The sequence below is a fragment of the Cydia fagiglandana genome, chromosome 22, assembly GCF_963556715.1.
Source record: "Cydia fagiglandana chromosome 22, ilCydFagi1.1, whole genome shotgun sequence".
NCBI classification, from domain to species: domain Eukaryota; kingdom Metazoa; phylum Arthropoda; class Insecta; order Lepidoptera; family Tortricidae; genus Cydia; species Cydia fagiglandana.
In genome coordinates this window covers 12,406,359-12,418,826 of record NC_085953.1, presented here as the reverse complement: position 1 = coordinate 12,418,826, position 12,468 = coordinate 12,406,359, and the positions used below count along the sequence as shown (strand labels likewise).

General features: G+C 38.7%; 2 protein-coding genes across 2 annotated transcripts in view; one reads left to right on the top strand and one right to left on the bottom strand.

The window, feature by feature from the left end:
- LOC134675421 (sodium- and chloride-dependent GABA transporter 1) overlaps window positions 1-12,468 on the top strand; it is a 341,033-nt gene that overhangs the window by 189,322 nt on the left and 139,243 nt on the right. The gene's annotated exons all lie outside the window — the stretch shown is intronic.
- The window catches only part of LOC134675455 (NACHT and WD repeat domain-containing protein 2), a 111,278-nt gene that overhangs the window by 61,328 nt on the left and 37,482 nt on the right, over window positions 1-12,468 (bottom strand). Inside the window, exons 4-9 of the mRNA XM_063533724.1 lie at window positions 6,918-7,063; window positions 4,693-4,867; window positions 2,691-2,835; window positions 1,843-2,068; window positions 1,361-1,471; window positions 259-434 (exon numbers count right to left, since the gene is read on the bottom strand). Coding sequence (XP_063389794.1) covers window positions 259-434; window positions 1,361-1,471; window positions 1,843-2,068; window positions 2,691-2,835; window positions 4,693-4,867; window positions 6,918-7,063 — 979 coding nt within the window. The remainder of the gene's footprint in view (window positions 1-258; window positions 435-1,360; window positions 1,472-1,842; window positions 2,069-2,690; window positions 2,836-4,692; window positions 4,868-6,917; window positions 7,064-12,468) is intronic.

The following is a 12,468-nucleotide window of genomic DNA, read 5'->3' as shown; positions in this document are numbered from 1 at the left end:
TTATATCAACAAAAAAAATCAAAATCGGTTCAGAAGTGACGGAGTTATGGAGTTACAAACCGTATGGAGTAACCGTTGCATGTACTGTAGGTAACCAAAAAAACATAGTGTGTACGTGGTTCTCAAACCTGCGAACCACGTAGGTATATACCACTCCACTATGAAATAGCAAGACGCGTTAGTACGTTCTCGTTACAATACGAAGGAAAATAATTAAGTATGCACTACATCGGTACTACAACAAAATCTGACAAATACCTTCTCCATACAAAACCAGTGGCTTATCAGAGCCATTCTTCATATAATTCTCGACGAAGTTCAGATCATCTTCTCGCCCGTGGAAGACCTTGACGGAGTTGTTGCAAGCGTGGAGATGCTGGAGAATTTCTGTCACTATTTGACCTTGCGCACTGCTGTCTTCTTTGCGCATTGCTCTGAAAAAGAAAGAAACTTTTTTTTATCTAGATAATCTTTATTGTGCAATACAGCATAAGTAGCTTAGGGATGGACGTATGGCCGCGCGTTGGGCGGACAGAAAAACGACAGAGACAAACGCCACACGGCAGGCTAGCATGCACTGGGCCCAAGAGAAGGCGGCCTGGAGAGCACTGGCGAAGAGTGTCCACGTTCGTCACGTCCCTTAGCCATGAAGATACGACAAGGAAGAAGAAGACTTACAAATGGCAGTCTTAAACCGGCAACCCTTTGGTTGAACCAGAAAGAATTAAGTAGTTGCGGAGTCTTTTTAGGTTGACACAACACTAGGTAAGAATTAATCCAGAGTAAGAAAATACCCTAGCCACCACTGCATGAGGTCGTGGAGAATGATTAATTGCCATTAACATATTACATCCTCAGGAGTACCTACTTTATCTTACTACCTACCTTACCTTTTAAGTACCTACTCTAATTGCATCAGAAAAAGAGTGTCTATACCCTTGCAAGGCTTCGAACCCTGGACCTCCTGCTTCGCAGGCAGGGCGCTACCGACTAGGCTAGGAGGTTGTTTTGATGTTTACATACCTTTTCCAGTTTCAGAATCATGCTTAGCCTGATTTTTAATAATTAAGTCCATCATTATCATTCGCTTGCCCTCATTCCCATTCATGTGGGATCGGCGCAGCATGTCTTTTTCTTCCATACAGTCTCTCTCTCGCCCATCCCATCATTCACTCGCATTCGTTTCATATCATACCTCACACCGTCCATCCACCTTTTCCTCAGTTTTCCTCTCCCGTTACTTCCCTCCACATTCATTCGTAATCTCGTCACATGACTTTTACCCCTTCGCATCACATGCCCGTACCTTTTTTTATTTTCTTCTTTTTTTTCTTAGTGGTTACTACTTAACATTACTTACCTATCCACTAGTTTTATGATGTTCTTGTAAAAGTGCGAAATGAAGTGGTTGAGGTATTCCCCGTGAGTTTCGTTGTCAAGGCCCTCTCTGCCGATCCACTCCACTGTATATCTGCAAAATTAAAATGTAAATACAATTTCTTTGAAGTTTGATCTTCCGCTGTGACAGTTAGCGCACACAGTACGCGACCATTTAGGTTTTAGGGTGTGAGGATGAACACCCCGACGGCGAGCGGTGCGGTGATTGAGTTGGCATCATCTCAAAAAAAATTTCAGAGCACAGCCCATAGAACACACACAAGGAGGCATTCGAAAGAAAATGTAAACATGTCTTTAACAATTTCAACTATCTTGAACTATAAGCGATAAGCGTTAATATGTCAGTTCTGTATATTAGTCAAGGAGGCATTCGTCGAAAGAAAATGTATGAAACTTGTCTTTAACAATTTCAAATATCTTGAATCATAAGCGTTAATATCTCACTTCTGTATATTAGTCGTCTCAATCTTATTCGGCAGCCTGACGTCCCTCAGATCAGCTAACAACTTGGAAGCCTCATTATCCAGCGACCGGTTGAGGATGTCCACGAAGTTGCTGGCCTTCTTCAGGTTCTGCAGATTGATGTTGTTGATGTAGCGGACATAGGCGAGGCAGTGGTTCTTCGTGTTCTTAACGTTGAGAACGCCGTTTATTACTTCGCGTTCGGTCACTGGGAATTGAAGTTTATTAATTAATACGATGGATTGGTAGAGCTTAGTAGGTATGCTAGGTATTTGCAGAACTGGTCGAATCAGAAACACGGAACACCATGGTCGGGGTGTAAGCAGAATCCAAACAAAACCTTAAAGGAGCATTCCATGAAATTGTCTACCGTTGTCCCGAACAAACGCGAAGTTTCTGAAGATTTAAAGCTATAAGAGTTTTCTTTCCTATGACAAATGGTCAAAAATATGCACAGAAAAATAATCGCCCGCTTTAAATGCCGAGAAAAAAGTCGCAACACAGAAAATAAAATGCGTTTGTACGGGACAGCCCGTGGAATGCTCCTAAAATATTAACGTTTTAATTTAATTTCAATTGTAGTAGGTATATCGTTGTAATAAATAAGTACCTTAGCAATTTTGTTAGTATTAAATAACTCGACATTATGATTTGTCTGGCAAGCATTTTGAGGTAAATTACGTTAAAACCCACCCGCGCGATCGCCATATCTTCCGTCGCGAGTTTCTCGCGGTGTACCATAACTTTTATTCCTTTCTAATTTCCTGACCTTACGTCTCCCCTGCCCCTTCTTAAACAGTATAATATAACAAGGTATTTTTTATTATTACCAGACATAAAGTAGTTATGCATAGCATCTTTATCCATTTTTCCGGTGTTGTATAGTTGAAGGGAAGCTTTTCGGAACAGCTTCTGCATTTTGCCGAGTGTGTCCCACCATACCGCCTGGTCTTCTGCCTGGAGTTTCGGGACCCTCTGAAATATGAGAATAAGTAATGTTTATGTGTGATGCCGGGATTGCTGGGTGATGGGGCCTAACGGTTGCACATAAGAATAATAACACGTAAACCTTACGACCTTGAGGCTTTCGTTTCTACGAAAGCCTCAAGACTCCGATGGCTCGGGCACGTGGTCCGTATGGGTGAAGATCGAGCGGTTTGGAGAGCGTACTCGGGCCGTCCGGATGGTCGACGACCGGTTGGGCGTCCTAGGTATCGCTGGTGCGATGAGGTCGTGAAAGATCTGAACGAGCTCGGTGCCGTCGATTGTACAGAAACGGCGCTAGACAGAGAAGCATGGCGTTCCTTAGTGTCAGAGGCCAAGATCCACTTCGGGTCGCTGCGCCACGGCAGTAAGTAAGTAAGTAAGTAAACCTTACGACCTTCTCGCGAAAGACCTGTTCAAGGACTCAAAAATACTTACACTGCCGAGAGTTTACATCTTGAATGCATGTAAGTACGTTCGAGCCAACTTACACAACTTCGACACGACTAGGGAATGCAATAACCGGCCAAACTTCATAACCGGTCACGGTTATGCCAGAAAAATAACCGAATATCGGTTATAATCGGTTACGGTTATTTTCGACCAAAAATTGTAAATTTACAATGAAGTCATTAAAAAAATACAAAAATCTTTATTTTAGTACCTACAGAATTAGGGAATGTGAGTAAAAGTTCATAATATACATACATAATATATGTTGAGAGGATTTATAGACGTGACATTTAACTTCATTGTGAGAGATAATTCTCTAGAATGTTTTAATTTAGTTCGCCACTCTCTGATAGATGGCGTAAGTAGTCCTCTGCTTTCCCGCCTTTAACTTTCTCCTCCACGTTAGTACAAGACATGTCAATAGATGGCGCTGCCTGTCTGTCACATCTCGCTAACGTTTGTTCGTCCTGGAACTATTATATGGGTTGCGATTTAATCAAGCACTAATCGTTTTGTTTGAGTAAGGTGTTGAACATCCCCTTAAACCGATGTTGTTATTTAAATAAGATGACGCACATCGAAGATTTTTGAAAGGTGCCGGTGTGGTCCCCTCTACATATCACACACGCCCTTATTTTAACTATACGGACGTGCTTTTTAGGGTTCCGTACCCAAAGGGTAAAAACGGGACCCTATTACTATGACCCCACTGTCCGTCTGTCTGTCAGCAGGCTGTATCTCATGAACCGTGATACCTAGCTAGACAATTTTAGCTTATAGCTAGACAAATTGAAATTTTCACAGATGATGTATTTCTGTTGCCGCTATAACAACAAATACTAAAAAGTACGGAATCCTCGGTGGGCGAATCCGGCTTGCACTTATCCGGGTTTTGGGGTTCTTTCAATCCCGTGTTTTAATTTATCGCCACTCGTTTCTAATCTAAGTATTGTACTTTACATAATTAGTGGTAAACATTACACAGGTGACTTTTCTTGAATAGCTAGAAAGATTTCACCACTTTGTAGGTCTTGTTTCTCTATTTGAGTGTTTCTTTTATTTTTTAGCATTTTTAAATATTATTACATATTTTGCCCCTTTTGTGTTATTAGGTTATTACTATTATAGTCAGGATCGCGAGTCTTTTCAACCCTTATAGGAGAAAAAAAAGTGTCCTAAAATTTCCATACATATTAAAACTTTCCTTTTTGTTACCACCATACAAAGTATATGGGGAAAATGGTAACACAATAGAAAAAAAACTCTGGGACATTTGTTTATCCCAATATGATCAAAAGAGCTCGTGATTCTGAGTAGAAATAACACAAAAGTGGCAAAAATGGTCACAATATATTAAAATGCCAAAAAATAAAAGAAACGCTCATCTGTGCTCACCTTGTTATTAAAATTGATGAGTATAGAAGAAATCGGTTGTAACACAGAAACGGGGGGTACGGCGTTCGAGTCCTTTTTGTACCACGTATCCAGCAAAATAACGTCGACGCCCCCGGCCGCAAGTTCATCTCGTAGCATCTGCAGTTCCGATGACAGGACGTATGTGGGGATTGGTCTGAAAAAAAAAGGTTTTTTTCATTAAATGGTAAAGTTGGTCCAAAAAAGTCTGCAGCGGATTTAATAGCCCACGCAGTGCAAGTGTCATTTATCATAGAAGTTTGACGTTTAAAATAACACTTGCACTGCGTGGGCTATCAAATCCGCTGCAGATTATTTTTAGACTGACTCTAGCGCAAATCAACAGAAACACATTCGAACAGTGTACATTCGACACGGAAATCAAAAATATGAAAATTATGGTTACTGAAATCCTTTAAGCTTTTGTGGAGCAATGGATGTCTTTTTATCAATTTGCATGGTATTTCGTGCGAAGACGGAAGATTTTGATGCAAAACTTTTACTCTGTACTGACCCTCAGACCACTGTTAATTGCACCTCTGGTGATATTTTTGCCCATCAGTGTATATATTTCGGCTGACGTACTGAATAACTATACAAATCTGTAACCATATTTTTGCCCTAAGAACACAACGAAGTTAGGACCCTTGAAGAAGAAGATCCTATTATAGAGAATTATCAGTTCTATATCTATGTTCCTCATACACACCTCGGCGATTTTGTGATTGTCGGTGGCTTCATATCGAAAGCCCCACCGCATGTCAACCACTAAAATTATACATACAGACCTACAGTTTGAAAGTACTGGAATCAGTTATGTAACACTGCCATACATGACCCAAAATTTTTTTATTAAGCTATGAGCTTCATCACATCTGATATTTGAGTAATTCTAAGCATTTCTAGCCTGGGAGGCAAAAAGAAGCGTGCGTCTAAGACGGCCGCCACCCGTCATCTTTAAAAAAATCTATTCTGATCCTGGTGGCTACTAGGGCAAGTTTGGTATCATTTTCGTACAAAACAAAGACGTAGAATTCATTGCTGATATTTGTTTTTTTTCAGTTTCATAGTAATTTTACAAGAAAAACGTAAAAAGGTGAAAATTTTGGTTGAAGATTTTTGCTACGCGGAGCCGAAACTACAAAAGATAGTACGAGTAAGTTGAAATTTGCACACTAGATTACATTTATAAAGTGTACAAGAGGTAAAAAGCGATTTTTGAAAAATTCAACCCCTAAGGGGGTTAAAAAGGGGATAAAAGTTTGTATGGGGTTCAATTTTTATTTTAAGCTAGGAATTTTGAAAATTCATCCCCTAAGGTGGTGAAAAAGGGGTTGAAAGTTTGTATGGATATAAAAAAAATTTTTCGAACGCGGGACTTGAATCTTTGTATTTGGGGATATTATTAAAAGACAGGAAAAGTAATTTCAGCGTTTTGTAAAATTCATCCCCTAACAGGGTTAAAAAGGGGTTGAAAGTTTGAATCCATTACAAATCCGAGTAGACGCACATTTCTTATTGCTTCCCAGGCTTGAAATGCTTAGAATTACTCAAGGAACATATGTGATGAAGCTCATAGCTTAATAAAAAAATTTTGGGTCGACTTTATAACTGCTTCCGCTAAAGTAACCACGGAAGTCAAAAAGACAAACTAAGATCAAACAGAAAACCGTTGATTGAACTTAGCGCACTGTAAATTAAAATTGATGTATTTGGAAATTCTCTAAGGAAAAAATGTTACAGTAAGCAGCCGTAGAATCCAGTGTTGTTCTGGTACTTCTGGTAAGAAGCGCTCAACTAGTCCTTTCCGATTTGGTGATTATTTTCTTCAACCATGGATAATGGAGATATTTCAATTCATAAAGTGAATAATCATTTCTAACCTGTACCACTACGAAGTTAGGTCCCATGGTGCGACTCTGACAAATTTTTGAAGTGAAAACTTCTTTAGCGGCGCTGTGATTTTTTGGCGCGACACCTTTTGTGATGGGGAAAAAATGTTAAAACTCGCGAGAGCGTAAGACGTAAGATGCTTCGTAAGACGGACACGGACACGTGACCTGATCGAAAAACTGTTACAATTTCATTGAGTTTTCACTTCTGCTGGCACTCCCGGAGTGCAACCCGTTGTTTTTTATTTCCCTTTATATTTACACAGCTCGGTGGTCATTGTGATCGTCGGTGGATTAATCATCATAAATCTATACCTGTAACCATACTTCTGCCCCAGGAAAACAACGAAGTTGGGTCCCATGGAGAGCCTCTGACAATTTTTTATCTCTCTCATACACAGCTCGGTGGTCATGTGATCGTCAGTGGCCTCGTCTCGAACGCCCCAGCGCATGTCAACCACCTGTAACCGTACAAAAATATTGCACTTATTAAGGTTCAAAAACTAACACATATTTTGTTGTAACATACTAAATTATGGAAGAGCGGGGCCTTCTGCAACATGTATATTTTATACTTAACCTTATTACTATTGTAATGGAAATTGTAACCCCTAATAAACTATTTTTCATTTTCATTTTTCAAAAACTAAAAAGCTTTTTCCAGAAACAATGTATGGCTCCGTAGCGACGCTATAATTATGCTATGATCTAATAAGACTAAATGACAACACTCTAGCGTGTGCAATAATTAATAATCATTAATTTTTAGACACATGTTTAAATAATCGTGACATACATAGCTGTAAGAGGCATCTGTTGGGTTAAATTTGAACTTTTAACACCGCTTGGAGTTGTTGACGGGAGTGAATGAACCCCTAAACAATTACATGCGCTGTTCGTGAAAATGCCAAGAGATGGCGTTCCAATCCACTTTAATTGAGATACATTACAAGCCATATAAGGTTAAAATTTAAAAAAGCCTCTACGCTTTATGCCAATAAAAAATAGGCATTAATAATATTCTTGATATGTATGTAAACTTGAGTTTAATTAAACTTCTAAATTTTGTAGTGTGTAACTGTGTACAGTCGCCATCAGATATATCGGAGCGGCCGAGGTGCTCAAAAATATGTAACCACGCACTCTAACGCCTCGACAATAGACGCGTGTCCAGATATTTGTGAACACCTTGGCCGCTCCGATATATCTGATGGCGACTGTACATTGTATAGGTACATATTTTTGAACACTTCGTCCGCTCAGCTACTTCTTACCAGTATTACGGTGTTTGTAATCCACAAATAGTGCACTTGTAAACAGAGGGCGGAAACGGACGCACGTGTCACGTATTAATAGAAGCTTTGTTTTTAATAGGAATTTCGTTTGGTTGATATATCCCAGAGGGCCTACCGTGAACCACGTTCGACGTGTTGCCTCTCTGTCACACTTGCGTACGAATTTACAAGCGCGACAGAGAGGCAACACGTCGAACGTGGTTCGCGGTAGGCCATCAGCTATGCGTTACGAGACAGACCACAAATGACTTTAACTACGAGTATCCAAATAAACATTTCATCTATCTATCTATCTATCTATCTATCTATCTATCACAACGTTTTACTAAGCTATACCCGTAAGTGTTATTTTAACATGAGTTTTGACCTCAACCTTTGTTTTTCATGATAAGATGAAAATAAGATAAGATAAGATTTATTTCATTGAAAAATAACCAAAAATTAAAACAATCATAACACGCTTAAAAGGTTACTTAAATATGATATATTATTATACGAGTATGTAATATGTTCGCAATAAATTCAATACAAAGTAATGACAATAGGGTATTTGACTGTATTTAAAATAAATTATTTTACACCATGCATGAAATAAAGCACCAGAAGATTAATAGAGAAACGTAGACAGTAGTTATTTTTAGACACAATTTCTATTTTAAAAACCGTATAAAACTAAAAAGAGTAGGTAATTTGATTGTGACGTCACAGCTAGTGTTTCATATAAATTCCATAGTAGTAAAACCGTTTTGACAGTTCAAAAAAAGAAACTGGGCCAAATTCGACATGCACAACTGTCAGGGGCCAAATTCGACACGTACAACTGTCAGATTTCGCATCCACGTCAAATCAACAGTTGATTTTATCGCATACTGAGTGTTGATTCCATCAACGGTGGATAATATCATTTGGTACAACCAAAACTCCACTCTAAACTAAGGGTGGTTCGGTTTGGTTTGCTTGTCACCTTAACTGTGGATTTTTAATGTCAAATTTTGACATTGTACGTATTCGAGAACTTATGATTTTTCCCACATCAACGGGAGATCAACACGATACGTCAAACGTCGCTCGTCGAATATGGGTCCTGATTTGACTAGTAGTCAAATACCCTATTAAAAGTGCCACGAGAACTTCGGTTTCTGCAAATTGTTCTTATCTATCAAAAATATTGCATAATCAATTATCCGAAAACATTCCTAAATCTCTTCTTGGGACAGTTTTAAAGAGTTTAAAGCCGCCAAACGGCTTATAAATAATCCCTTTTAATAAGAAGCCAACTCTTCCAGAAATTGTATATACCCAAAATCCGAGAAGTTTATATTAATATTCCGAGGGCGGGACATTTCTATGAAAATCTGCGAGCACGTCGATCGGGTATAAAACATGGCTTGATCCGATTCTGATCCTCATTTAAGTTAAGGGATAGTCATTTTTATGTTAGTGAATAAAAAAAAATGATTCTTTCTTTAAACATGAAGTAAATATCTGATGTTTGGCCCTATGGTTGACTGGTGGCGATTTGGCATTAAGTCCGCCATTTTTACATTGTTGTATTTATTATATTTTGTGCAATACAGTTTAAATAAAGAACGATTGGTTAATGACAAAGGTACAAGTAATTATAACAATGAAATATATCTCAGACTTTGCCTAAGATCATAATAAAATCATTTGAAGTGCAACTTAATTTAACTTAACAGATAGGCTTTAAAAACTGTGGTGATATCTTAGTATTATAATAGGTATCTACGGTTTGGCTTACACAAATAATCTAATCCAAGTGTACACTTACGGCAAAATCTAAACAGATTAACCCCAGTCCCACAGTAATATAAGGTACCTATGTGCTGTGGTTACCTACTAGACAACAATATACAACATTCATGTAGTATATTAATATAACCACCTACATAGAAAACGGGTTCCGTCTATTTGACATAACTTCCGTGACCCGAAACGCATCTGGCATAACCTGTTTCGCAGAAATGTATTTCGACGAATGTTAAATTTGCAGAAAGCTTCAGTTTGTATAATATACAATAGGCCGAATGTTTGCAAGTCCGAATCTTAAATAGACTGCTATTATTTTGGCCGACTTTTGACACGAATAATTTTATTTTGCGTTTGTTTAAATGTCCGAAATGTGATTTGCATAATCTGTTTAGCATAATAGGATTTAGGCGAATATTTACACCGCAGAAAACGTATTTCGATTCTTTCTATTTGGTATAACTTGTATGATCTAAAACGCATCTGTAATAAGCTACATTTAGCAGAATGGCACATAGCATTAGCGCCTGCGCTTTGCTACGCAAGGGCGAAGGGGCTGCTTTGCCCGTAGCGCCGGAGCAGATGCGGAGCCCAACAAAAAAACTGTTGCTAGAAAAGTGGGTTAGGTTAGGTTAGAACTGCGACCCCACGGAAACAATCTATTGCCAGAAAAGTGGGTTGGGTTAAGTTAGATCTGCGACCCCACGAAAACAAACTGTTGCCAGAAAAGTGGGTTAGGTTAGGTTAGAACTGCAACCCCACGAAAAGAAACTGTTGCCAGAAAAGTGGGTTAGGTTAGGTTAGAACTGCGACCCCACGAAAACAAACTGTTGCCAGAAAAGTGGGTTAGGTTAGGTTAGAACTGCGACCCCACGAAAACCAACTGTTGCCAGAAAAGTGGGTTAGGTTAGGTTAGAACTGCGATCCCACGAAAACAAACTGTTGCCAGAAAAGTGGGTTAGATTAGGTTAGAACTACGACCCCACGAAAACAAACTGTTGCTAGAAAAGTGGGTTAGGTTAGGTTAGAACTGCGACCCCACGAAAATAAACTGTTGCCAAAAAAGTGGGTTAGGTTAGGTTAGAACTGCGACCCCACGAAAACAAACTGTTGCCAGAAAAGTGGGTCAGGTTAGGTTAGAACTGCGACCCCCAAGAAAACGAACTGTTGCCAGAAAAGTGGGTTAGGTTAAGTTAGAACTGCGACCCCATGAAAACAAACTGTTGTTATTCGGCGAAATGAAATTATGAGAAATAATAGTTGTGAGTTGCGAAACATTCGGCGAATTAATTTCAGCCAAAAAATATTGGGCCTACAACATATATGATTCTCGCAAGTATGCAAAACATTTCTATGCCATAAGATTTTATGCTTGTAGTACATTATGCTTAATGGCGCATTATGCTAAAATAAATTATTACAAATAAAATTATGCGAAATGAAACAGATACCAGGTCTCGATTCGGACATTAAAATTATGCCAAAAGACACTTCGATCAATAAAAATTATGCGAAGAGCACGTATGCGCAACAATCCAGTACCAAGTGAGTTTATGCTAACAGTATATTATGCCTAAAGTTATTATGCACAATAGAATTATTACAAAAAAAATTATGCCAAAGATAGGGGAACCATAGAAAACACCTTGTGATAAACATACAATAAATTGCCCTTACCTGGATTCGAACCCGGGACCTGCTTCGTAGGCAGAGTCACTACTGACTAGACTAAATTATGTTGCGGTATAAACTTAGAATAAATTTAAACGTGGAAAAATTACTCGTACTGTCTTGGCTGGGCTTGAATTCACGGCCTCTGGATCGATACTCCAGCGCTCTGCCATCTGAGCCACCAAGACCTCATCCATAGCCAGCAAATTTCCGTCAATTTAATCATACAATTTTTTTGTCCGTTGCTCATCGATAACTTCCCCTTAAATATCCTATGATCCGTACCTAATACTTTCTCAGACAATGTTCCGAGAAGAATTCGCCCGATTTACTTTCAATTCAGAGTGATACACGTACGAAAATTATTAAATTACTAGCTTATTCCCGCGACTTCGCCTGCGTGGAATGATGATGATGGCCTCAAAATGGGTCTCTATTTTTTCCCAAATTAGTTTTAAGTCAAAAGGTTTTTTCTCAGAAACGCGTAACTTTTCAGGATTGCTATAAAACAAACCTAAACTAACCTATCTATAGAATAACCTTACGAGGATCCTGAAAAGTTAACGGTTTCGGTTTTATGACTAACGATAATATGACAAACAATACATTATGACTTAAAACTTTATGGGAAACAAAGGGACCTCCCTCAAAATATCATCATCATCATCATCTCAGCCATAAGACCTCCACTGCTGAACATAGGCCTCCCCCTTGGACCTCCATACTCAAAATATATCCATAAGAAATATATTCATCTTAATCGGTTCAGCGGTTTAAGCGTGAAGAGGTAACAGATAGACAGAGTTACACTATAATATTAGTTGGGACCTTGGCCTAGTAACGATAGTTGGCTGCATGAAGCTGATTTAAATATTATGTAAGTAAAAACGTAATACATAAATTAGTTTTAGGACTCGGGCCTCAAGGGCCTATTTTAGATTTAAGCTAGTTATTAATTTCTTTTAGTAATACCACTGTATATATCTAGTTTGTAAATAAATAATTTTCGTTTTAGACCCAAAACTCAGCTACTTTCTAGTAGATCAGGATTTCTAGAACTGCTGTCGTAACTCGTAAGAATAATTATCAGACCGCAGTTTGATTTCTGATCCTTCTAGAGTTTTCTAGAG